Source organism: Vipera berus (assembly GCF_964194415.1).
Source record: "Vipera berus genome assembly, chromosome: 1".
Taxonomy (NCBI): Eukaryota; Metazoa; Chordata; class Lepidosauria; order Squamata; family Viperidae; genus Vipera; species Vipera berus.
In genome coordinates this window covers 67,023,379-67,050,803 of record NC_138202.1, presented here as the reverse complement: position 1 = coordinate 67,050,803, position 27,425 = coordinate 67,023,379, and the positions used below count along the sequence as shown (strand labels likewise).

The window sequence follows — 27,425 nt, the reverse complement described above, 5'->3', positions numbered from 1 at the left end:
ATTTAAATGAATTTACCTGTGGTCATTAAGGGCAACATCACATGACCACAATTTACGACCTTCTGCCATCTTTACCATTGACTTTGCTTGTTGGAAGCCAGCTGTGAAACTTGCAAATGGTGATCACATGACCACAGGACACTGCAACCATTGTAACTGTGTTGATTGCCGGGCACCTAAATTGCAATTGCGTGACCATGGAAATGCTGCAACCATTGTAAGTACTAAGACTGGTTTTTTTAGTGCTGTTGTAAGTTCAAACAGTTGCTAAACAGGGCAGTAGTTAATGGGGGGGGGGGCTACCACTGGGATTGGATAGACAGCTTCTGTGCAATGACATTTGCATTTTATCCTTGGACTGTTTCCAGGGGCCCACTACTTAATTCTTGTCTCAGATGCATAGCTATCAGAAGAAGGGGTTAAGTGTTGTGCAGCCATGATGGAAACCCTACCTCTCATATGTTTTGAGTGACATTGCAATTCAGGTACCCAAAAGCAAAGCTTGCATCATGACATCACAATGTACGTTCTATAATTTTGGCATTATCATGGTCAAGAATGGTTTTCTTTCTTGGATGTACATTAATTCTCAACCAGCACAGGTAAAATATAGCCAGAGGATGTTGAAGTCTGATACAACTGGAGGACATGAGTTGGGGGGGGGGGAACCTGAATCAGGCACAGTAGAAAATATAATAGTAGCTAAATTCAACAGGTCCTTGTCCATCTTCAGACCAGGCGTGGCAATATTCATTGATTCTTCAAAAGCTCAGCTCTGCATCCGGTAACAGGAGAAGCTTCATAGACTTGCCACGGATAGGTAAGCTGCTATATGCAGAAGATCTGCATATTATGTGTGTGAGACAGACAGCACAGCCCTGGAATTAAATCCTAGGTCTTTCCCTCCCATTCTTTTTTTGTTTTTGTTTTTTCCTGGCCTTGAGAACCAGAAATATCTATTCCATATTAACCTGTGTCTGCCCTGAGAATTGTTGCTTCCTGCCTCATAGTTCAGCCCTTATCCCATCACAGCCAGGATCTTATAACACACGGGTGTCAAACTCGCCACGTCACGTGACGTCGTCTCTTTTTGCATTGACAGCAATGGGGTGGGCGTGGCTTCGGTGTGATGAAACCAGCCCACGGGCCAGCAGTTTGACACCCCTGTTCTAACAGAAGAATGGGCAGTGGACACAACCCCAAATCTCCTACACTATATAAATGCTTATAAATTAGCCATAGTTTTAAACTATAAAATAATTGGTATAGTACTGGTAGCTACCTCATACTTGGTGGACACATGGATGATGTCTTTTCCCTGAAACTGTGATCTGCTACAACTTCAATATAACAGGAAGACCTAGCTTGGGCCAAGACTTGTTTCCATTGACTTGCATGGCTTACAGATGCCTTTATGCAAATAAATCTGTGATGAAAAGAAGTACTAGTCAGAGGTACTATGCCAAATTATATTTGCATGCAATAACCTTAGCATGCAGATTGTTCTTGTGCAAAAATTAGGTGGGTAGGATGTGATTAGTTTTTCCATAGGGACATATGGATGGGGCATATGTCTCCCAGCCTCCACAAACAGCCAAACAAACTTGCAGAAAGCACAGCTGCTTTCATGATTTGAAGAGAAAGCTTCATTTCTGCTACAACATGTTGCAAAATCCCTCTTTCAAATGCCTTGTACAACCAAACCGTTTATCTTGACTAATAATAACTTAAGGACAGGGCAAACAGTGGTGAGATGAAGCCCATGGCTGCCAAAATTATACAGCCAGAGTTATAGAATTGGAGTTGCAAAAATCTGTTAAAGAATATCCTGTATCTCCAGTCTGTACCGTGACTGAATGGAACTGTGAAAAGATTTCAGGATATATATTATAAAGACACACATTTAACCATGGTGGGAGATTGAAACCAGTTCTTTGTAAATTGTCATTACTGAGAAGGACCTTTGTCCCATCTGTGTCATGGAAACTCTGAAGTAAAGTAGAGAAATGGAAGGAAGCCCATTTTGCTCCTCAAGAGAAAGGTTGGGAAGTATCTGGGAACTGCAGGGAAGGCTGGGAAAAACATTAAATAAGATTGGGGTTTATGAATCAGGTCCCAAATGACTCACTTTCTGAAGTGTTCATTATTTGACTTTTTTGTAAAAATCATACTTCTCCAAGGGCTCAGAAGAAGAATGCAGGCATTTCCTCGAATCATTTTGCCTATGAAATGTCCGTACATTTTCCCCAACCAAGTTGGATCATTCTGGGAATTGGCATCCGCACATCTTAAAAATTGCCAAGGAAGGACGAGACAGGCTGATTTCGACCATATAGTTTGGAAGGTATAGGGTTGCAAAAGAGAGAGTTGTACCAAACAGCCCTTGTTTGCTTGCTTGGGCCTTTGAGCGAACAAGACTTGCCCCCTTGATAATTGTCTCTTTATACAGGGAAGCCTTTTTTGTTGCTCATCCCATCGGCTTTCCTTACCTAGTTAGCGCTCCGTCCCGAGAAGGGAGACGTCTTGGCCCGAAGTCCCGACGCGCGTGGACTCGAGTTACAGGCAAAGGAGGCGGCCCTATGCAAATGCAGGAGGCCGTAGGAAAAACAAACGCACCTGACAAGACCTGGGAAGTTAAATGGAAAGCGGAGAGGATGAAATTCCCGCCCAGGATACCAACCTACCTGTCCTGGCTACTCTTTCACTGCTCCGGGACACCTGAGCGATGTAACCCAGAGAAAGAGAAGCTGCCGCTTTGCGTGGGAAACGGTGCCCGACCCACGCGGGGCTCTTAGGTGCCCACCGTCCCCTGAACCTTGCTGGGTTGGGTTCTTTGGGGGGGTTTTTTTGTTCGGTTTAACCGTTTTAAGAAAAAAAAAAGACGCCGGTATCCAGCTGCAACATTTTCTGCTTCAAATCGTACCCACTTTTCAAAAGAGGAAGCCGAAGGGTGCCCTTTTCGGCTCCTCCAGCCATGCCGCCCCAGGAGCTCTTGGATTACTCGCCCACCTTGCGAAGGAGTAGCTGCCCCAGCCGAGGCAGCGGCTCGGAGCTGGGCATTAAGTGTGTCCTCATCGGGGATGGAGCCGTGGGCAAAACCAGCCTGATTGTCAGCTACACAACAAATGGATACCCAGACCAGTACCAACCGACCGCGCTGGACACCTTCTCAGGTAGGTAGGCAGAGCAGAAACCTCAGCCTGTCAAGGGAGCAGGTTAGAGGGGGGGGGGCTTGCTGGAGGAGGAGTGGGGGGACGGGGAGAAATATCTTCTGGGTTTAGCACTGTGTGTTTTGAAAAGATAACAACAATTAACCTAGTGGGATGAAACACCCACTCTTGGTTTCAGTGTGGTTTTAAAAACAACAACAACAACAACAACAACAAAGTGTGGTGTATAGGATTGTCAAAGCTACTGCTTTCTTTTCCTGGGCACAGGTGACTTTTTTCTGAAGAGGCAGATAAAAGTTAGATGACAAACGATATGATATGTTCCCCTTTTATATGGGATCCTTGGGCAAAGGGAAAAAAAGGGAAGAAAGGCAGAGCTGTTGGTAAGCTCTGTGTCAAAGGAAAGTTTTTGATCCTTTGCTATTTATGAAGTGTTAAGGTGGAACAGGAGGAAAAACGGAGGGTTGAGGTGAACAAAAGTTTTCTCATTCTTTCTGAAAAAAACAATTGAGTCTAATCAAGTGGGAAGTGATCGATGGGTATTCTTGTTTCATCGATGGTACAATTTTATGTCTCCTCAATCTTGTCGAGATAAACGTGGCATTCCTAGGTTCAATGTCTATAGATTTGCATTCTACCTTCTTGAAATTTAGTGGCCTTATGCATTTTATTTATTTATTTATTTATTTAGTTACATTTATATACCGCCCTATTCCCTGAGGACTCAGGGCGGTTTACAGGAAATTAAAAAATCCACCATACAAAAGTTAAAAAAAAACAAATTAAAAAATATTAAATTGACCCTGTATACTTAAAACCCCAATTAAAAATTTCTCCTCAGCCTGCAGAGTTCCGTCTATAATTCCAATCATATTGACATTCCATAACCTTGAGAGGTTCTCAGAAAAGGAAACGAGTATAAACACATCTTGAACTCAAAAAGAGGTTACAAAGCAAGAGGTTTCACTGTAGTCTTTCACCTGAAACGAGGGTGGTAACATTCCCACTCAGCTAGCAGTGCAAGACGGCTAGTCTGTTTGACTTGTCTGAGGTGATTTTAATTGCTCAAGTAAAGCTGAGGGAGCATTACCTTTGAACTGTTTTTCCAGTTAAAATATAAGAAAGCAGATAATTGTATGCCACTTGAAAGTGTGTCAGTAATTCATTTATAAGGATGAAACTCCAACAGCACTTGGGGGTTGATTATCCCAGGTATCAACTACCTACGCTTCAGATCATGTAGCCTAAGACTAAACTGGAAATGCAGGAAGAATGACTGTGGATTATCCCTCCACCCCAAAAAAGATACACATTCAATTGAGTAGCTAAGCTTAGCAATTGATAAACCATGCTCCAGCATTGCAATTTTGTGCTTGCCTCCTTAAAAGTAAATCCCATTAAGATCAATGGGATTTCCTCCCTAGAAAGTTTGTATAAGGTGATTCTTTTGTAGCAGTTATAGAATAAGGTGGTGCTAGACTTTTGTGTGCTGGGGTAGATAATCCATCTGATTCATTCTTTATTTATTTCCAGTTTACCTAGTGTCTGCAACTGATTGATTACATGCCATCAAGACAGTGTCACTTTACTGACCACATAGCAGTTCTTCTCCAAAATGATGTAATGGTTATACCTGTATCTCTACCTATGCATCTGGTACAAATTCTGCAGACTTTGTTTTTAATCTTGAAAATTATGTTGAATCTAGATGCTGAATCCACATTTAATAAATAAAATGTAAAATAAATTAAAAACAATAGAACATCTGCTTGCATTAGAAGAACCATTTCCCACAGTGCCAAAGTTCTCATCTCGCAGACAGACAGAAACTTTATTTTGGTCATTGGCCAATAAAAGGTACAGTCAATAAAATGAACAAAACAAAACTATCTTCTAACCACAAGAACAATTTTAGTAACTACTTGTAAATTCGAAGGATTTTTTGTGTGCCATCTATATGTATACATTTGAACTTGACTGTGATGTTTCTCTGTGTCTTATATGTGTGTGTATGTGGGTATATGCATAATGGTATTTTTTTTAAAAAAAGCTGAATGCAACAAAATTGCATTTTAATGTATGCTGATTTAGTGTGCATTTAAAGAGACAATAAAGTTTTTATTCTATTCTACTTGTGGGTGGAGCTTACACATAGTGCAGTAACATTTTATGACTTTTAGAGAAATAAACTGATTTTGATTTTTTTTAAATAAATAGTGCAGATAAAAAGCTATCAGAGTGCCCTGGAAATTTAAATAAAAAGAGGGATAATCAGTTAGTGGTGAATGTACTGTAGAACTGGCAATAGAGAAGAACATAAAATGTGCTTTCTATGGTACCTGTATCAGAAGGGCAGTACTGGGTTTCATACGGCCTTTTTTTCTATGTCCCTTCTGTGGAGAGAACATTAAATCAACCTAAACATAAGGCTATCCTAAAGTTGGGAAGAGTGATAAACATGAGACTGATTTAGACACAGCGATTTGTGTTTGACCTTCTGCCCTACTATTGATCTAGCTTGATCTGACTCTAAGGTTAAGATGGCATCGGTGGAAAAACTGTAGAGGTTCAGTTTCTTTTGGATTGCTCTTTCCCAGGAAGGAACTCTCTACCAATATTAGATTGGTCAGCTTGCTAGGGTTGTCTATCACATGAGGATGACTGGCGGTCAGCAATCTCTTAATGCTCCTTGAAGCCTCTTGGTCAAAACATCTCATCTGAAGAGTTTCTGTCAGCCTGAGCATAACCTTGTAAGGAAGGAAATAGGAAGCGCAGTTAGAACTGGCTGTGACAGATTCTGTTCTTGATATTTTTGATGAATTGCTGTTTTACTTTCTCTAACCTGGTGTCCTCTTAGATGGATTTGCTCATCTTTCAAAATTCCCAGCTAGCATAGTCATTAGAGAATACTTATTCCTCAGGAGTAAGGAACATGGAGTTGTTTGTTGTACAGTTCAGAATATAGCTCTGAAAAGTGGCATATTGGAATTTTAGAATTTATTTTTTTACTTTTAAATAACTATCACTTAGCAAGCCAGGAAGGATTTGAAATATACACCAGCCCTCAGAATGTGTCAGAAATTTCAGAGGGAGATATAGAGCAGCCACCTCCAAGCTGGTACCTTCCTGACACGTTGAACTTCAAGGACACCATCAGTTGTTCATACTGCCTTCTATGCTGGCTGGGAATCATGGAAGTTGAAGGCATGAGATGGGAGAAGAGTAAAGTAGGCGTTCGACCTCAACAGTTTGAAAAGCTGCAAGATGTTGAGCCTTTTCAACTGTAATGACTGATTAATCCAACTACTGCAATTTGAGTATGAGGCTCCTTCTGAACCTGGTTCATTGCATCCACATGGGGTCTTAAGGATTAGAAAGGAATTACGTGTGTGCTTTCAAATCATTTTGAGAACGCTTTCTAACCAGTAACTGCTAGATGATAATATAAAGCAGTTTCTCTGGATGTTTTCCAAAAGGCCGTCTCTTTATCTTTTGAAAATTGTAGTATGAACAAATTTTGATTGACCTACCTGAAGCAGCAAGTAGGAATGTCTACAGCATGTGGTTTTAGATTTATTTTATCATACAGCAAAAGGAACCATTGTATTAAAATGGCAGTGAACTAGAGCTCCAGATAAACCCACACCTGACTTTCATTTTGAACATGAGCTCACTTAGATGGCATCTATCTTCCCAGGAGCGGCATTGGATCCCAAAGCTATATTGTTGTAAAGAATATTCATACAATGTATTCATAGTATTCATATAATGAAAGAGTTGGAAGAGTTGTTGTGATCATTTTATCCAACATCCTGCCTAGTGCAAAAATCCATATTGCATCTGAACCCTGTGAAATGCCAGAACTCCTTTTACAGCAAGCCAAGAGCCTCAAACATTTGGGGGAGGACGGTTGAAAAGTAAAATATTCCAGAAACTTAAAACAGACTCAGTATGGGTTCTAGTCCCACCCATTTTGAAGGGTCTTGCTTAACTCTAGTTTGTAAATGATACAACAGTGACTATATGCCTGAATTATCGCACAGGGTGTGAACACCTCCATTGCTGCCTCCTGAAGGACAATCAGCTACATAATCTGGTCAGGCTTAAGTCAGTTTGCTCCAACCTTACAACTGGAATACTCAAAGTTATAGTCCCAATATATGTGGAGTGGACCAGGTTGGGGCAGGTTGAATTTGCTGCTATATCTGTTCTGTTCTAATTCTGAACATGTAATATATAAGTTATCACTTGATTTGGCTTGTATTACCAAGCAAACTATGTGCAAGCCAAAGGACAGTCTGTGATTCAGTGAACTATGGCTTGAATTTTGTATTTCAGTATATCCTTTAAGTTTAGATTACAGAAGTCATTCCACTGGTACACGTTTAAAATACAGTGTATTTAGCTCATTACATGTTGTACCTGTGTTTAAAATCTGATGTGATAAAAGGAATACATTATAGGAAACACTTTTTTTAGATCAATCTTTCGTAAACAACTATTTTTTCTTTTTTTAAAACAATACTACAAAAGTAATATTGGATCTATCTTTTGAAAATTCTTTTTAAAAATGTAATCTAGTAGAATGGGAGCTTGAGCCTCCAAGTTCAACTCCCAACAACTCTAGTGAAAAGGCCAATAATGAGAATTTCTGGAAGGTGTATTTCAACATATCTGGAACCTGGAGGCTAGATGTTTCCCCTGCCCATTTTGATTAAGGCCAGATATTGAATGCCAAAAATGCCTTCCTCTCTGTGCCTTTTCTTCTGTTTCCAGGACAGCAGATCTCTAACCTTAGGGGAACAGGTGGGGACTAACCCTGATGAGGAACTACGACAGGTTGCAATTTTCCTTATTTGCTTTGCATGATATGATTTCCTCAAAACAATCTCTAAAGATGCTTGTTTGTTTCCAACACTTTTCCAGACTCCAAGTATCAGGATACAACGTGGTTTAATCTTTCTCTCTTTTCATCTTCCTACAGCAGCAACACTGAAAGATAGACTCCCTAGGGTTGCCCAGCGAGATTTTGTAGGTTTGATCCTTGAAGGCTACTCTAGCCCAATCAGTGGTTTTCAATAGACTGGAATGCTTCAGACAGAATCCAGTTCTCCGTAGTTGTCCTTTCGTTTTAGTTCAACAAAATGAGGGGATGTTAATTGTTTCCCAGTTTATAAACAGGTGGCGATCTAAGCCTTACATCCAAATCTCAACAGCTATAATTGGAAGACTAAACTGCTTTAGAATAATCCCACACAGGATTTCTCATCCAATGAAATATCTTGTCTATTGGTGAGGGTTGAGCTTCTGTGGTGAAAATACTACGTTTTCCTACACTCAAAATTCAATATTGGCATCATTTACAAATAGCACACTATCTAGCATGTAGTTAAGAAATGACTACATTCCTGGGATAAAACAGGGTTAACATTTGCTAGAAAGCTTTTTTCTTCAAACACACAAGGAATGAACAGAATAGAATAGAATAGAACAGAACAGAACAGAATAGAATAGAATGGGACCTTGGAGGTCTTCTAGTCCAGCCCCCTGCTCAAGCAGGAGAACCTATACCGTCTCAGACAGGTGAATGTCTAGTCTCTTCTTAAAAGTCTCCAGTGATGGAACACTCACGATTTCTGGGGGTAAGCTGTTTCACTGGTTGATTGTCCTCACTGTCAGGAAGTTTCTCCTTAATTCCAGGTTGCTTCTTTCTTTGATCAGTTTCCAACCATTATTTCTCATCCTTCCCTCTGGTGCTCTGGTGAACAATCTGGCCCCCTCTGCCTTGTGGCAGCCCCTCAGATACTGGAACACTGATATCTTGTCTCCCCTATTTTTTCTTTTCTTTAGACTAGCCAAACTCAAGTCCTGTAGCCGTTCTTCGTATGTTTTAGTCTCCAGGCCTTTGATTATCTTTGTTGCTCTTCTCTGAATTTTTCCCAAACTCTCAACATCTTTTTTGTGATATGGTGACCAAAACTGGCTGCAGTATTCCAGGTGTGGTTTTACTAGGGTTTTATAAAGCGGTACTAATACTTCGCATAATCTTGATTTTATGTCTCTGTTTATTCAACCCAGGATTGTATTAGATTTTTTGGTTGCTGCTGCACACTGCTGGCTCACAGTCAAGTGATCGTGCACTAGGACTCCAAGGTCCCTCTCACAGTTACTGTTTTTAAGCCAGGTCTCACCCAATCTGTAACTTGTACCTTTGATTTTTCCTGCCTAAATGTAAATGTAAAACTTTGCTTCACTGTGGCTAGTTCATGTTATCACACTAAATATGTTTCATGTAATCAGCTGGGTACACACAATAAACTAACACTCAACTAACCATATTAGAACTGATTATGATGGGTGAACTAAGCTTATACAAGAGTTAAAGGCAATTGGTGCACAGTTCCAAGCAAGTGCCCAATGAGGATTGGTAAAACAAAGGCAAATATAAATGAATTAATTAAATAAGTAAAAACTGAGTAGCCTTGTGGAACTGGTTTAAATGAGCACAGAGGAAGCTGTTCAGGGTTTCTCAAAAGCATGAGATAATCCATCATGAATCATGTGCAAGAATAAAGAACAGAATCCTTCAACCTGCTCCTCTCCAGATAGTTGAACTACAACGCTTATCATTTGTAATCAGTATACTAGCTGGAAATGTCGAATTATTGTCTTGTGCATGCAGAGGTCATTACAGTAGGTTGGGCTGATAGGGAAGACTAGTATTTCAGATAATATTGAAAAGTAATATTTTCCCATGCATGTGTGCTAAGATCAGAACTACTGATATTTCACATTGCAAGACAATGCTCTTGGGGTCAGTAAATATTGACTGTCACCCACCCAACTTTCCTGCTTAACCTGTTTCTTTATTGCACTGAAACTTTCCTGCATCATTTACAGGGGAGGCCAAAGCAAGATTGAAACAAGACCTACAAATCTGTATGAGAGAAGTGGAGATAAACTTCCTCATATCAGTTTACCACGCTTATTTGGTGAATCCAAAGGCACACTTGCGTACCCTAGTACATAGGAATTCTGCTGGATTAGGTCAATGTCTCCACCCAATTTTATTGCTATCATGTGGTGGTGTAGCAGATGCATCCAAGAGGGTAATAGCTCCTCCAGTGAAGCTTATTTGGGGCTACTCTAGGCATCTTACCATAATAAAAAGGAAGAAGATAAAAGGAGTGTAAACAGAACATAAGCCAAATAATAGACCCATAAAATAAACAATGAAAAAGGGCCCAATAAGAATACATCAATATGATAATCAACTTTGCGAATAGCTGTTATTTGAGGTGCTGTCTGTGATTCAGGACATGGTCATCCAATCTAGTAGCCACTGATAGTTTGATCCTTTATGAATTCTTCTTGTTTCTTTTAAAACACTTGAAACTGGTAGTGTCTCTACATCTGATGGTGAATACTGTAGTTTAATTGTGCCTTGTGTTGGCAATTATTAATCTTGAGTCTCTTTCTACTCAAAGTTTGATTTAAGTGGGTTGTACCCTGTTTTAATACTGTGCAAGAGAAAAATAACTTCCCTCGCTCTACTTTTTCCATGCCATGAGAGCAATAGCAATTGCACTTAGACTTATATACCTCTTTACAGTGCTTTACAGCCCCCTCTAAGCCGTTGACAGAGTCAGCATGTTGCCCCCAATAATCTGGGTTCTCATTTTACCAACCTCGGAAGGATGGAAAGCTAAGTCAACCTTGAGCCAGTGAGAATCGATGTTTAGATGTCTCTGCGATGTCTCCGCATTCTCACTTTTACTCTAAACAAAGTTTTTCTTTGGAAGAGTGTTGCCTGCTAAAGTCCCATCAGTTTTTTTCCCCTTCTTGCTCTTAATCTTCCTCTGCTATCTTAATCATTTTGTCTACTTATTTGATCTGGACCTGACCTTTCTTTTCAAATGAACACTCAAACTGGATAACAGTAATTAAAAGATAGCATACAAAAAGGTAAATATTAAATATAACATGTGTTAATATCAAATAATTAAAAATAAAAAGGTTAATGCTAAAATAGATGCATCTTTATAGATTTTCTAATTACATAGCGTATAATCTGTGGCCTGCAGATGATGGAGGAAAAAATGCTCACTTTGTCCCAAATAAATGAGACTCTCAAGAGCTAGAAAATTTTCAGAAAGATCAATAGGTCTTAATGGCTGGACACCTTCATCATTGATAAAGTTCTATGCCTCCTAGAGTTTGAAAGTTTAATACCAACTGCTTAAATAGTACCGGGTAAATAATTGGCATTTTTAAAAATATAAACATGATGTGATCCTTGTTCCTTATATTAGCTTTTTGCTGCAACTTCCAGGGTGTTTTCAAAGGTGACACCACGAAGAGTACATTGTAGTAGACAACAGAGGTTTTCTTGAGGTGCCATGAAAAGTCACACCAAATGGCATTTTTATCATGTTATACGATACCAGTATTATGGCATATACTGTATTTCACACAAAATATGGCATCAAATTTTTTTGCACTCTAATGGTCTGGGCATAGCAACCATTTTATGTTTACAATGTGGGTTTGTCAAGTATTGAAATGAGACAAGCGGGAAATGCCCACTATCTTGAAGATCAAGTAAGAATCTAAGCAACTCTTTGACCAGGAACAGGTTAGTCTTCTTTCTTTACAGCTAAGCTTTGGCAACAGTCATAGTTGTGTCCTGGCCTTAACAAAGGTAGGGCTTCTTTCACTTCTGCTATTTGTAGGTTGAGTATTACTCTAACTCAGTGGCGATTAGACTATATGTACTCATACACCAGTGCTATTATGTATCGGGTTCTGAAGCGTAGTGAAGACGCCAGGCAGATGAGTACAAATGAACAGTTGCTTTATTGGCAATCATATCTATACTGAGGGGTTAGGGCAGACATCTCAAACACAAGGCCCGGGGGCTAGATCCGGCCCGGGAAGTGGTTTCATGCGGCCCGCGAAGCCATCCTGGAAACAGTGAGGGAACGGCCCCCACTGCCTTGGCCCTGGCCCAGAGACCCTCCTCCTGCCAGAGACCCTCAGATCTGTCCCACTCCTGCCCAGGCCCCCATAGGCACCCTTGATGCGAACGATGTAGAGCTGGCCATGCCCACCCAGTAGGCCATATGCACTTTAGCCACGCCCACCCAGTAGACCATGCCCACCCAGGCCACACCCACCCGACCCCCTGAGGGCAACCGCAATGCTGATGCGGCCCTCAATGAAATTGAGTTTGACACCCCTGGGTTAGGGTGTACATGCATTTATACCTTCATACAACCAATCAGATTGAACCCAACAATCCCGCCACTTTGACTCCCATCAGAACTGTTAGAGTTCAATACAAGTGCAGGGGAACTGTTAGTTCCCAGTATACATGTGAATGGATGTTTCCCAAACCTCAATATATAACAAGTGCAGTAATAATTAAATCGGCAAAATGATCATTAGAATAGAATAGAATAGAATAGAATAGAATAGAATAGAATAGAATAGAATAGAATAGAATAGAATAGAACAGAACAGAACAGAACAGAACAGAACAGAACAGAATAGAATAGAATAGAATAGAATAGAATAGAATAGAATAGAATTCTTTATTGGCCAAGTGTGATTGGACACACATGGAATTTGTCTCTGGTGCATAACCTCACACTGTACCTATGAACAGCAAGTAATAGATCACAGATCATAAATCATTTTGCAAGGTACTGTAATAAAAGCAAGAGGAATCCAAGGCTGGCTTGAAGTGTAAAAAATCAGTAAGGGCTTTATCTTGTCTTCCACTTCTGTGATCAGAAAGATGTAGAGTGCTGGCCAAAGACATTTCCTAGGGCAGAGGTAGGCAACCTTGGCTCTTTTATGACTCGTGGACTTCAACTCCCAGGATTCCTGAGCCACCCCGAACCAACCCAGCGATGCCCTCGCCGTGATGTCCCGTTGCCTGGAGGCGGTCCAGGTCTGGATGGGGAGAAACAGGCTTCGTCTCAATCCTGCCAAGACTGAGTGGCTGTGCATATCAGCATCTCGGGTTAACCAGACCATTCCACCTTTAACGATGGGGGGTGAGGTGTTACCCCCCCGTTGATAGGGCTCGCAACTTGGGCGTCCTCCTTGACTCCTGGCTCAATTTTGAAGACCACATAAGAGCCGTGACCAGGGGGGCTTTTGCCCAGGTTCGCCTGGTGCGCCAGTTGCGACCCTACCTGGACCGAGATGCCCTACGCACAGTCACTCATGCGCTCGTGACCTCCCGTTTAGACTACTGCAATGCTCTCTACATGGGGCTGCCCTTGAGGACCACTCGGAGGCTTCAGCTGGTGCAGAATGCAGCCGCGCAAGTTGTGATGGGGGTTTCCCGATACTCCCATGTAACACCTCTACTCCGCGAGCTTCATTGGCTTCCGGTTGCCCTCCGGGTGAGATTCAAGGTGCTGGTAATGACCTATAAAGCCCTAAATGGCTTGGGTCCGGGATATCTGAGGGAACACCTGCTGCCAGCATCAAGTTCCCTTTGTCCAGTGCGCTCCCACAGGGAGGGTCTTCTCAGGGTGCCGCCGGTAAAAGATTGCTGGTGGGTAACACCCAGGGGGAGGGCCTTCTCAGTGGGTGCACCTGCCCTCTGGAACCAGCCACCCGTGGAGCTGAGGACTGCCCCCGACCTCCATTCATTCCGCCAGGACCTGAAGACCTGGCTCTTCGAGCTCTCTGGCCCAGGCTGAGAATTTTAATTCTAATTTTAATTGGGGTTTTTTACTTTTTCAGGGACTGTTATAATCTTTTTAATTGTTTTTAATTTTTGTATTTCTTGTTTTAATTACCCTGTTAACCGCCCTGAGTCCTTCGGGAAAGGGCGGTATACAAATCCAATTAAATAAATAAAATAAATAAATAAGAAGGTTGCAGATGACCATCCCAGGACCCCAAGATGCTGCAACCATCGTAAGTATATACCAGTTGCCAGGCACCCCAAGTTTGATCCCATAACTGTGAGGATGCCTCAAAAGTCATAAGTGTGAAAAGTGGTCACAAGTCACTTTTTTCAGTGCCGCTGTAACTTTGACCGGTTAGTAGGTGATAAGTCGAAGACTACCTGTATGTAAAATAAATTCAAGCTAGTTCTCTTTCTGTGTCCATGTTTAACCACCCAATTCCACCTTGACTGGCTTTTCATGTGTCCTGAAGAAGACTGCTCCATCTTCAGAGACACGTTTGGCTGCAGTCCATTTTCAAAAGACCATATTGCATATTGTACAGGTAGTCCTCAACTTACAACAGTTCATTTAGTGACTGTCACAATGGCAGTGAAAAAAGCGACTTACAATCCTTTTTCAAACTTACGACCATTGCGGCATCCCTCCCCCAGGGTCACGTGATCAAAATTCAGATGCTTGGCAACTGGTTCATATTTACGATGGCTGCAGTGTCCTGGAGGGAGGGGGTCACGCGATCACCTTTTGTGAGCTTCTGACAAGCAAATTCAATGAGGAAGCCAGATTCACTTAGCAACCAGGATACTTACTTGACAACTGCATTGATTCACTTAACAACTGTGGCAAGAAAGGTCAAAAAACGGGGCAATGCTCACTTAAATGTCTCACAGCAATAGAAATTTTGGTTTTAATTGTGGTTTTAAGCCGAGGCACCATGGTTGGTAAAGCAAGAGGCTTTTTATTGGACTTATTAGATACAGCAGAAAAGAGGAAAGAGGGCTGCCCTATGAGGTACTTTTGTCAGGCTTTCCATGTATTGCAAAGTTTTTTCCATTATGAGAACACTATCAGGTTACTCTAAAAAATGCAATGGGCTTTCCCTAATGTGAATTTTGATGTATATGCACATGGCATACTTAGGAAGAGTTTGCTTGCTTTGCTTTATTTTCCTGCCTTTTAATTCACAACTTGTAGGACTTCGCTCCCCAGGAGGCTGTCTGGACATTAAAATAATTGCAGAGAAATCTGATGGCTGCCTTTTAATTGTTGACTGTCTAACACCTGTCTGTCCTGCTGTCTCTCTCTCTATATATTCTCATTTAGAGTAATTTTATCACAAAAAGTCAGCATAGCACGGTCTATATATGGTGGATTACAGCCTCCCTCAATTTTGCTGTTTGGGGATTGGAACACTGATATGGGTAACAATTCAACACATACAAGAATATGCATACCGGGGAATGCCATTGTCTAAGACAGGGGTAGGCAACCTCGGCTCTTTTATGACTCGTGGACTTCAACTCCCAGAATTCCTGAGCCAGCATGGAATTCTGGGCGTTGAAGTCCACGAGTCATAAAAGAGCCGAGGTTGCCTACCCCTGGTCTAAGATGAAAACTAACCTTATTGCACCCAGAAATGTAGACATATTTTCCTGTTTTTTTAAACAATAGTCTTTGGATGGTCCTTAATTTTATGTCATTTTCAAGGTTTCCTTTTTTTTTCCTGTAATGCCAAAATGCCTCCGTTTCCATTTAAATTATCCCTTATGTTTTCTAATCAAAAAAGTACCACATATTATTTTGTACTAGGGAAAGGGGATCCCTTCTCCGGTTGGTGCATTGGTTACTACTTCTGTTGTGCTGTGGAGGTGCCTTATTGTGTTACATTATTACAATATTTTTTAAACTTGACAACTTTAAGATGTGTGAACTTCAACTCCCAGAAATCCCCAGCCAGCATCCCAGGCATACATGCTGGCTAGAGAATTCTGGGAGCTGAAATCCACATATCTTAATGTTGCCAAAACTGAAAAATACTGAACTATGATTTGTGCTGAAGTCATTTCCTGACAAGCTTGAAACTCTCAACTGTGTGTTTTGAAAAGGATATTGAGGTTTCCAGCAGATAGTTTCAAGGATAAATTGATATTGTCTTCTTGACAGCAACACGGAAGTGGTTTGCTATTGCCTTCTTCTTATTTTTTTTTTTACTTCCCACTTTAGTCTTTAGCCCAGACATTTCCTGGTGGTGTTTGTTTTATGAATGTGTGTGCATATACAGACACACACATATACACATCATCCCATTCTTGAGAGTCTTATTATATTATTTTATTTAATCCAATTTTGGAACCGCCCGTCTTCCTCTCAGAGGAACTGTGGGTGGTGTACAAATAAAATGTTAAAACATAAAAAACAGTGTATAAAATTTAAAGAACAGAACAGAATGGAATGGAATAGAATAACTTTATTGTCATTTTAATCAGCATCCATTAAAATGAAAGTTCATTACATTCAGCTTTCAGATGATAATCACCTCCAATATACACTACTTAAACAGGCAAGGGAGGCAAGGGTGATTGAAATCCAATGTTAAAAATTAATTAAAAGGCAGAGGGAAGACTTTTGGGCTGCCTACCAGCCCGACAACTGTGTGCTCCTCTATGCATCCCAAGCAAGGCCATATAGAGCCATGTTTTCACACCTTTGTTTACATTTCAATAGATTTTATACTTCTAAAGCTTCATATTAGTGAAAAGTCCTCTGGGACTGGTTTTCTTTATTTTTTCTGTTTTGTTCCTTCCACCAACTTTCTCTCCATCCAATCTCTGGGCAAGAACTGAGCAAATAGATGAGAGAAACTGCCTATAAAAATTCATGGGGATTTGGGGAATAGTTCATGAGGCATTCACAATAGAGGGGTGGTGGTAGTAAATAGTCTAATTGATATGGCCATACTCAACACCCAACTACCCACATTATGGCTTAGCACAATGTGTAAACCACTCACACTCTATTCAGAAAAAGTCTCTTATCTCTGCACCTTCCTGCTCCTGATCAGCTCCAGCAAGCCTCCAAATATCTAGACAAGAAATTGTGCCTCAGACACAATCTATAATTTGGGTTCATTTTTCCCCCAAACCTGGATGGCTGTGGCATGAATATCTAAGTACTATCCCCAGCACATCCATTTCCCCCCCCCACTCCAATAAAGAGACTTCAGAAGTTCATTCATTTCATTTTATTAAATTTATATGCCACCCTTTTCCCTGAGGACTCAGGGCAGCTCACAACAATAAAAATTAAAAAACATAGAGTAAAAAATTTAAAAGAGAATTAAACAATAAATAAAAAATTACAAAACAATTTAACCCAGTAAAAGCCTAATTAAATATCGTAGTCAGTCCAGGCCCGCTTGTTGGAAGAACCAGGTCTTCAGGTCACGGCGGAAGGACCGAAGGTCAGGTGCCGTCCGCAGCTCTGGAGGCAACTCATTTCAGAGGGTCGGCGCACCCACAGAGAAGGCTCTCCCCCTGGGGGTCGCCAGCCGGCATTGCCTGGCCGACGGCACCCTGAGGAGGCCGACTCTGTGGGAGCGAACCAGGTGATGGGAGGTTGACAATGGCAGCAGGTGGTCTCGCAAGTTGCTCCATCACTGGAGGTTTTAAAGAGAAGATTAGGCAGTATTTGTCTGAAATGGTATAGGGCAGGGACTTCAACTCCAAAGAACCAAGGTTGCCTACCCCTGGGTCTCCTGCTTGGGGTTGGATTAGAAGACCACCAAAGATCTTTTGTATTGTTGGTTTTTAATTCCCTGTAAACCGCCCTGAGTCCTCAGGGAAAGGGCGGTATATAAATGTAATAAAATAAAATAAATAAATAAATAAATCTCTTCCAACTCTATAAATTCTATAAGAGCAGTCAAGGCAGTGAACCAACTCCAGAAAAGTCCTCCATGTGCTGTGGAGACTTGTGACTGTGTTCCAAGGTGGCAAAAGTACAGCTGACAGGGTGGTACTAAGGATTTTGAGGTGACTCAGAAAGAGCCTTTGCCTTATTGTACCGAAAGACCCTGAGGCGATAAGGATTATTTCATCCAGAACAGGACTGCAAATGCTACAGCCCTCATTTCCCTAATGATAAAATGCCCGAGAAAAGATTAGCAGAGTCCTGTTTCTCCAAAATAAAACACTTCTCTGTACTCAAGGACACCCTGTCAATATCTCTACTTGGTGTTAAGTACCTACTGTTGTCTCCTTTAAGACAGGATGTCTCCCTTTCCTCCATTACACACTCCTGCTAATTGTGCATTTTGCCTTGATTTATTTTTATCACCTATCTCCTCTGCTTCCTGCATTTTCAGCTAGTTTTCCACAGTTTTTACAGGAGAGTGAATTGTTCTCAGCTTTTTTCTATAAACATAGACTTATTCAAATGAGTTTGTTTGTTGGGGGCAGGGAGTTGTGGGGGCGTTTTTGAAGGTTTATTTTTAATTTTCCTCCTGTATCTCCATGCCTGTCATTTTTTTCTCTGAATACCTGAATAGGTTGTTGTGAAATCCTTTGCAGCTACAGAGGTCAGAGGACCTGACATATTTAGTTTAGAGGCGAGAAGTCAAAATTTCATTATCCTCAAGTAGCAAAAAGCCACCACAAAGGAGAGGATGGAGTATTTAATCTTAGCTATCCCACACAACAGGATTGGATTGAACAGTAGGAAAAATGTATTGATAAAAGGTGGTGGTTTCTCCCTAATTATTTCCTCAGTCCTCAATCAGTGTCCATCAGACAATGTGTAAGCCACTCACGCTCTGAATTTTGTGAACTGAATAGCTGTATTTTAAAGCTATATCTTAAAGCCTGGACCTGACCAATCTCATTATTAAGTCATGATGCCAATATTTAAATTTTTCCTTGTATTGGGTTAACAAGGAACTATGGAAATATTTGAAAAATTAGGAGGTAAAAATTATCTTAAAATAGTTTTTTTTAACTCGGCATTTAGCAGACTATATTTTTAAATGTATACTTTTTAGACTAACAAATGGCTAATGGCTTGCAAGACTATGTTGATATATTGTTTGGTTACTTATGTGAGTTAATAGATCAGCTGTGTTTATGAAAGAAATGGCATACAAGAAAATTATCTTATTTATGAGGAAAGTATTCTTTCTCAGTCAGAACTATAATTCTTGAGCTGATTTGTAAGGATATACTTAGACACAACAGACAAATAGCCAGGACTTTTTGGGCCTCACCACTGTATAGAGAAACAGAGAAACAAAAAAGGAGAAATGAGGATGATGAAGCAGATACGGAGGGGGAGGAGGGAAAAAGAGAGAGGAAGGAAGGAAGGAAGGAAGAAAGGAAGGAAGGAAGGAAGGAGAAGGAAAAGGAAGAAGAAAGAAAGAAAGAAAGAAAGAAAGAAAGAAAGAAAGAGAAAGAAAGAAAGAAAGAAAGAAAGAAAGAAAGAAAGAAAGAAAGAAAGAAAGAAAGAAAGAAAGAAAGAAAGAAAGAAAGCCACGAAATTACCAGTTACCGTATATATGTCTCTGTTTTGTTTTTCCCACTCAACTTGCCCGGCTGGTTTTATCAGTTCAGATCCAATTGCTTTGGCCTACAAATGTAAGGATAGCTATATGCTGCTTTGAAGAGTTGCTAGAAGCAATAAGAGAAAAAAGGAAGGCCTTGCCAGTTTCAGCCCTAAGGGACTGCAAGCTTAATGACAGGTTGTTCTTATGGAAGCTGTTGGGAGCTGCTGGACCCCCACTGCTTCAGCAATCTTGAGAACAAGCACACATTGCAATGGAGAAACTAGAGGGAGTTGGGAATTTTTACTCTCAAATGCCCACGTGAGAGTAGCGCCCCGCTTTCAAATATCTTACAGTATGTCACAGAGATTACGACCATTAGTGGGCTAACCCTGGTCTGTTATAGCTAAAATGAACAAAACATGAAGGTAGGTAAAAGAACAACTTCTATGCCTGCTGGGTGGAGCTGTTTTTAAAAACTTTGTCAGAGTTCATTGCAATTATGCAATGGCGTTTGTGGCAAATACTAATAAGGTTTCGCTGTTAACAGTAAACAACTCGGGATATGCAGCATAGACATCAGGGCCCAGAACATCTCAGAGGTGGCAAAAAGGAGAAAGAGTAGCTGAACATGTAGACTTCTTGCTTTTCAATTGTTTGCTTTTTGAAAAGTTACTTTCATATACTGTAAAGATACAAGGACATCATGTTTAACTGTGTATGTATTTATTTGTGTTGGCTAAACATGGCATACAGATACTAAAGAGCCATTTACCAATTGGGATGACTGCAGCTCAGACCTGGTTCTGTGTTTTGGTACCTAAAGCCTTGCCTAATCAACCTGAGACACTATATCAATAATAATAGCTAGGAAGCAGCTGCACTAATCCTGGTCTTCTGTGCCTAAATAGTTGGCTAGCTTAATATGCTCCATTGTTTGACCGCCATCTTTCTACCTGACCGGGTGTTAACAACACTGCCCCATATGCAGAAAAGCAGCCAAATTTGAAATTGCATGACTTTTCTGGTGCCTTCTCAGGGGCCATGCTGGCTGGAGTTGATAGAATCTATCATCTTAAAACATCAGATTATGAAAGGATGATCCAGAGTTTCATAATACCTCTACAGCCTACTTAGATCATAGGAACAATGGCATCCACTCTCAGTTATTGGTTCAGCACATCAATATAGATGGGGGTGTGGAACATAGATACTGGAGGACCTGGAAAAACTGGCTCATGTTTTGTTTAAGATGGAATATATACTTTTCCTGCAATTGTTTGTTAAGATGTAGGTGGCCAGACAGGCAATACGTCAATGCAGGTTAAAATTATTAGTGTATGGAGTTGGGCGTGCTTTAGTAATAAATCTTCTACACAGCATTTGCTCAGTATTTTCAAATATTCCCACTCCAGCATTTGGGATAATATTTGTGTAGCTTCCCAACTTTCAAAGAGTCCTTGATGCTAGTGAAGCTGAATGGAATACATCAATTACTTAGTCATTTTTTTCTTTCTCTTTATAGTTCAAGTCTTGGTTGATGGTGCACCCGTTCGTATCCAGTTGTGGGACACTGCAGGACAGGTGGGGCCTATAAAAGTAAAGCATATTTGCAGCTCTGGTTCAAACGCCATGCTAAGGATGATATCAGAAAAAAAATAATGAAAATAATTCAGTAAAAAAAAATTACTGACATTCAGTAACAATCTACAGCATAGTTCTGGCATACTTTTCATTAAAATAATATTTCTGTATTGGAGAGACACACAGTGTTTCCTTCTGGCGAGTTCTTGTGCGAATTAACCTTTGAACTGAAAATCTTGTAGTTGTATAATATGCTAAATATGTTATGGATGCAGTCTTGCATTCCTGAAAAAAAGCTGGGTTATAAATCTAACGAACAAACAATACAGTTTTCTTGTTTGTGTGACTTATGGCTAGCTAACTGAGATATATTGGGGGGCTTTTTGCAGCAAGAATTCCTTTTGTGAAATATTATGTCTGGAGGCCCATGACTTTTTAAGAGAAGTATGAACTCTGAAATTTAATTGGGACATGAGTTTTGGATTTGATTGTTTGTATGACTGAGAAGCCATTTTAATGGGCATTAAAAGTCTCTCCCTTCTTCAGTGGTCTAGTTAGTGAATTAACCTATTTTTGAAAACATCATTTGTTAACTAAGCCACAGTCACTGCATTTACACATAACACTAGCCATTGATTGGGAGACCTTAATATTTTGGGAGCAATGGCACAGCTGGGATTTTGAGAGTATGTTCTGAATATGCTCAGAGAATGGCTGCCAGACAGGATATGTCTGATTCACAAACATCCATTTTACAGAAGGCAAAATGGTGAAGTTATTCTCTACTCATCACCTGCCATACTGTATTTCTCCAGGATGTTTCATAACACCTCAGCTTTTTCCTGTTTTTTGCTGGCCACATTCCAGATAAAGCACTTGGCTGTAGCTATCTACTGGTTTTATTTTCTAAAAATCCCTCTGGAGTTTATGAGCAGCCCAGTCTAGAAAAAAAATTGGGAATAAAAAAAAAGATGCATTCTTGGAAACTATATTTGAGGCTGAAGATTATTGGCTTCCCATATATTTATTTCAATGATCAATGTTCCAAAAAATAAAATCTGAAGACCAAAACAAGCTTCCACTGGGACATTGATGTCCTATCCCAGTTAGGAACTCTGGCCATAAGCTATAATGGTAGAGTATACCCAACATGCTAAGCCAAAATATGTTTTGTTTCGTTTTAAGCTTAGTGTGATATGTGAAATTGAACAATTAATTTTATATTTAGTGGCTATTAATTGGCTTTTGTTTTCCTCTTAAAAGCACTTGGGAAAACTCAGATGATTTCTAACCTTTCTATGATTTTGTGGTTGAAAGTTCGGCTTTGGAGCTTTGTGGCAAAGACGAGATTCAGTGCCTACTAAGTGCAATTAGTACAGTAAATGTTTGACACAAATTGACCTCCATGTTTCTTTTCCCTGTATAGGAAGACTTTGATTGCCTCCGCTCTCTCTGTTACTCTGACACAGATGTCTTCCTGGTCTGCTTCAGTGTTGTAAATCCCACCTCCTTCCAAAACATTACAGAAAAATGGATTCCAGAAATAAGAACTCACAATCCCCAAACACCAGTGGTGCTAGTAGGGACACAAGCTGACCTCAGAGATGATGTTAAAGTCCTAATCAGCCTGAACCGCTACCATGTCAAACCTGTGCCAAGAACACAAGCAGAAGACCTGGCTGAAAAAATCCGAGCTCAGACTTATGTAGAGTGCTCTGCTTTGACTCAAAAGAATCTGAAGGAGGTTTTTGACACAGCCATTGTTAGTGCAGTTGAATACAAAGCCCAGCAGGAAAAGAAGATGACAGCCAAAGGAATCAAAACTCTCTCTAAATGCCGATGGAAGAAATTCTTCTGCTTTGTCTGAAACTGACTCCAATAAGAGACATTTGTAAGCCAAAGTAGCCTGGAGCATAATCTCTTGTTGGATTATGGTGAAACTTGCCTGGGAGACAAGAAATAGAAGTGTGGCATCAAATGGTACACGCTACCTTCAAACATCTGCAATGGGATGGTCTGATGCTGATGTACTGAGTCCAGCAGCCAAGTTAATTTATATATAATTGAGTGAAACTTGATTTAACGCTTCAGTTAAGTAAATTTGAGAGTTATATCTCATTTTCAAGTTGTAATAATGAATAGAGGGGTTTCTTGATGCAGACCTAAAACTTCCACTTCAGCCCTCTTAAAAGTAAAAGAAAAGAAGCCCTCACGATATAATTGAGGATTAATTCATGTTTGGGGTGAAGAGTGGCTATGTCACATCCTTAAAACAACACAATATTTCCCAATGAAATTATGTGGGGAAAATGCCTATGGCTCAAAAAAGACAGTGTGATGTAGTGCTATTCTAAGAATATTTGGATTTACATGTGAAAAGCATACCACAAACTGAAATACTGTAGGAAATATGTAGTTAGATACTGTATGTGTGGATGTTTGAGTGGGAAATAATTTCTGAACAGGAAATATAGTCTGGGCATCCACTGAAAAAGATTGATGCGTGATTTGCTCTGATGTAAACTTTCTGTGTGAACAAACTTTCTGATTCACTTTTAAACTCATCCTTAGAAAGTATTTTAGCCTAATCAAAGTTTAACCTGTTCAAACTAAATTCAAGATTAGAAGTCCAGTAGCTCTGAGTATGCATTTTTTTTCTTCCCTTCACATATTCTTAGACTTTCCATGCTAGGCAAACTGATACTGTGTTGCCTATTTGAATAAGATGCCATCCAGTACCGTGCCAATAATGCTGTTTAGCTGGAAGGAAATGAGCAATTCCTGTTATATCAGGGATTGGGCCCTAAATCGTATTCCTTTGTATTTCACTGCTAATACCAAAGGCTTTAATGTTCCCTCCCTGAAACCTGTAGCAGAATAATCAGGTTTACCAAGTTAGCAATTAATATTTATGTTGTGTAACTATTACAGCAAGATGAAGTTTACATCTGAGATGGGAAGATAACCACACATTAAAAAGACTGAATTAAAAGCATGCCAACCAAATCTCAAAGGGAACATATGACACAGTATTTTCCAAAATCATAAAGCAGCGCTCCCCAACCTGATGTTCTCTGCTGTAGGTACATTGGGATACAATGCTCATAAATCTATAGTCCAGCTATGATGAATGTGTATAATGGGGGAATAATCCAGCACATCTGAAGAGCATTAATTGAGAAGAACTATTTCTCTGGGCATTGATAAGGTTGACCCCAAAGCGCCAGAGAGTTGACCAATTCATGTTCTATTTCTGGCACATGTGCAGAGCAGTCACTAAAAAGGAGAGGGGTGTCTACTTCAATGGTCAATAAAGGAAAAAGGAGATTGCCACCTTTGACAGCATTCAGGTGTGGTAATGTTGCCGTTTAAAATGATACAAAAATTCTACTTTGAGTCAGATAAAAACTGAAAATAGAGGAGGAAAATGGAGATAAAATATGAGAGGATAGCAGAAAATGAAAAGGGGAAGAGGCATGTGATAGAAGAGGGAGAAGTAAGTGATAGCAGGGAGGGAGAGGGAGAGAGAAAGAGAGAGAGAAGGTACAAGGTAGGCAAAGAGAGGAAAGGAAAGCTATACAGGTTAGTGCATCATGGATATTGGAGTTGAAACAAGCTTGTTGATCCTACACGTTCTGTACAAATTATTTCCATAGTTTGGAACGACATCTGGATACATTGGATCCTTCCCTAGGTATCCTATAAATGCATATAGATAGTTGAATCAAATATCAGTCATATTGCGAATCACATCCAAACCAGATATGAATGCTCAAATGTGATCATCATCTCTACATCCTTTTTTGCCACAGGTATGTACACTGGGAAACTGAGCCATGACTACACTCACCTTTGTGGTCTGCGCAGAAATGTATCAATGTCCTGGAAATGTGTCATTGTGGAAACAGCCATTGAGCATTGCTCATTCCATGTGACATACTTCAGTTTTGCTGTATAAAAAGAAAATGTTTACAAGTGGGTCTTTATGCATTTCCAATGGGCATCACAAAAGAGTCTTGGAACAGCCTTAGCTGAGGATCAGACCTCAAAAGTAATGTCAATATAGCAGGAATTCATAGGTACCATCTTATGTTTTCCCCCTTTTTATTCAAAATTAATTAGGGATATTTGATTACTGTTGTTTCATATTGATGGTACCCAAAAATATTCTCTTACAGGAAAGAAAGAATGCTTAATCCATGCTGTTATTGCCCTAGAGATTGCATATCATTCTTTTTTCTGTATCAAATAAAGATATTCTATTTGAACATAAATATTGTTTGCATTGGATTATTTCCTCTGTTGTGCTATATAATGCAAATAAATAAATAAAAATCCCAATGAAGACAACTTCACGTCACAGACTATTGCACTCAGCTATTCATTTAGATAACGGGTATTACAGATTGCATATTTAAAAATCACTTTTGATCACCAGGAAATTCATTTTTTTAAAAAAAACTCATTACAACATGAGACATGAATTCCTCATTAAAGTTCTAAATATTACATAAGTTAAATTAAATAATACATCATTTTTGTTTAAGCATACACACAAATTGGTAGTATTAGTATACAGATGTTGCTCAGTAATCAGTATATTCAAAAATCAACACAAAATCATGTGCTCAGCAAAGAGAGCATTTAGGACCTCTAAAACAGGTCATCCAATTGACAGGTTCTCAGGATAAGCACTTTCTGAAACCTATGATGTTCATAGCTTATAAACCTACCATGGAATAGCACATGCATAGTTATAATGAACTAAAATCAAAAAATGAAAGCAGAAACTCTGCTAATTCAAGCATAGAATTAGATGTGTTAATGTCAATAGAATTTCTCTATACAGCAGTGATGGCGAACCTTTTAGAGACCGAGTGCCCCAAAACAGGCCCCGCCCCCACCCTGCCCGCTCTGCTCCCACCTCACCCCCAGCCCACCCCGTCCTGCTCCCCGCCCCCTGCCCTACCTGCCCACAGCGCCACCCACTGCCTCCACAGCCCGCCACAGAGTGCCCAGGCAGCCCAGTAGCGCCATGGCAGCCACGCCCTCTGCCTGCACCCTGCAGAATCAACTGTGCACGACAGGGCACGAGGGCGGAGTCTTGTCCCCGCTGCCCGGCTGCCATGTTCTTGGCTGCGCTGCTCTGCGTGGGCCGCATTTGGGGGTGACTCTCCTCCGGGGGGGCTGCTGGTGAGGTGGGGCATGGGTGAGGTGGGACTGGGGTGACGGCGTGCGTGCCCACAGAGAGAGCTCTGAGTGCCGCCTCTGGCACGCGTGCCATAGGTTTGCCACCACTGCCATAGAGGTTATGTGGCTGATTGGAATGTAGACATTATGATTCTGGCCTTGAACCATTGCTCCAATCACTTGTAAGAATTGCAGCTGTCTGAAAACAAAAACAAATGGTCAGTCCCTAGCTTTTGGCAAGCATCTACATGTTTCAGCATCCAGGAATCCTTTAGTAATCATGGAAAAACAAAGTCTGTCTACCAATGTGTGATGAAATCTGGATATTGTAAGCAGCTCACCATTGCGTGAAGTGAAAGTCAGTATGCGCAGGTTTCTTAAGTAACAAAACAGCACCTGAATAATTACATGATTTAGGTTGTAAAAATATGACAACAAACAAAAATAAAAATACATCTCACAAGCTTTTATTATTTATACTTTTTCTCCCCCCAGAAGGCAGTAATTAGAAAATATCTGATCATCAAAACTGCTGATTGAAATAAATTTTAGGAAGTGCTACATAAAATCTGAAGGATTTGCTGCTCTGTGGCATCTTGAGTTATTTCTAACTTAGGTAAAAGGTAAAGGTAAAGGTTCCCCCGCACATGCGTGCTAGTCGTTTCCGACTCTAGGGGCCGGTGCTCATCTCCGTTTCAAAGCCGAAGAGCCAGCGCTTGTCCGAGGACGTCTCCGTGGTCATGTGGCCGGCATGACTAGACGCCAAAGGCGCACGGAACGCTGTTACCTTCCCACCGTAGTGGTCCCTATTTTTCTACTTGCATTTTTACGTGCTTTCGAACTGCTAGGTGGGCAGAAGCTGGGACGAGTAACAGGCGCTCACTCTGTTACGCGGCACTCGGGATTCGACCCGCCAAACTGCCGACCTTCTGATCGACAAGCTCAGCGTCCTAACCCACTGAGCCACCGCGTCCCTAAGTATTTCTAACTTACTACCTTTCAAATGTATTGGCATTACAGCAGCCAAATTAGCCATACCCAGTTTGACTGACAATTCCAAGAATGGCAGTCCCATTTATCTAAAAAGTACCAACTAATCTAGAGCCCAATCCAGATTGGTAAAATATAAATCATAAATCTACATGGTAGAACTTCATTCATCTGATAACCTAAAACTTTTACAGTCAAAATAAACGCAAGGTTTGTTTGCAAAACTAAACTTTTTCTAGACCTTGATTTTTG

The 27,425-nt window shown here is 40.5% G+C and overlaps 1 protein-coding gene across 1 annotated transcript; it reads left to right on the top strand.

Moving 5' to 3' along the window:
• Positions 1-629: 629 nt before the first annotated feature.
• Positions 630-25,256, top strand: RHOV (ras homolog family member V). The gene is made up of 4 exons (XM_081314383.1): positions 630-820; positions 2,494-3,173; positions 20,935-20,993; positions 22,420-25,256. The coding sequence occupies exons 2-4, from the start codon at positions 2,975-2,977 to the stop codon at positions 22,858-22,860; spliced, it is 699 nt and encodes a 232-aa protein (XP_081170509.1). The 5' UTR covers positions 630-820; positions 2,494-2,974; the 3' UTR covers positions 22,861-25,256.
• Positions 25,257-27,425: the final 2,169 nt, after the last annotated feature.

What these genes read in the sequence shown, in the direction of transcription:
- RHOV (XM_081314383.1), top strand. Translation starts at nt 2,975, where the DNA reads ATGCCGCCCCAGGAGCTCTTGGATTACTCGCCCACCTTGCGAAGGAGT. An exon ending in CGCGCTGGACACCTTCTCAG is followed by an intron (nt 3,174 to 20,934) that starts GTAGGTAGGCAG and finishes TTCTCTTTATAG; the next exon opens with TTCAAGTCTTGGTTGATGGT. An exon ending in TGTGGGACACTGCAGGACAG is followed by an intron (nt 20,994 to 22,419) that starts GTGGGGCCTATA and finishes TTCCCTGTATAG; the next exon opens with GAAGACTTTGATTGCCTCCG.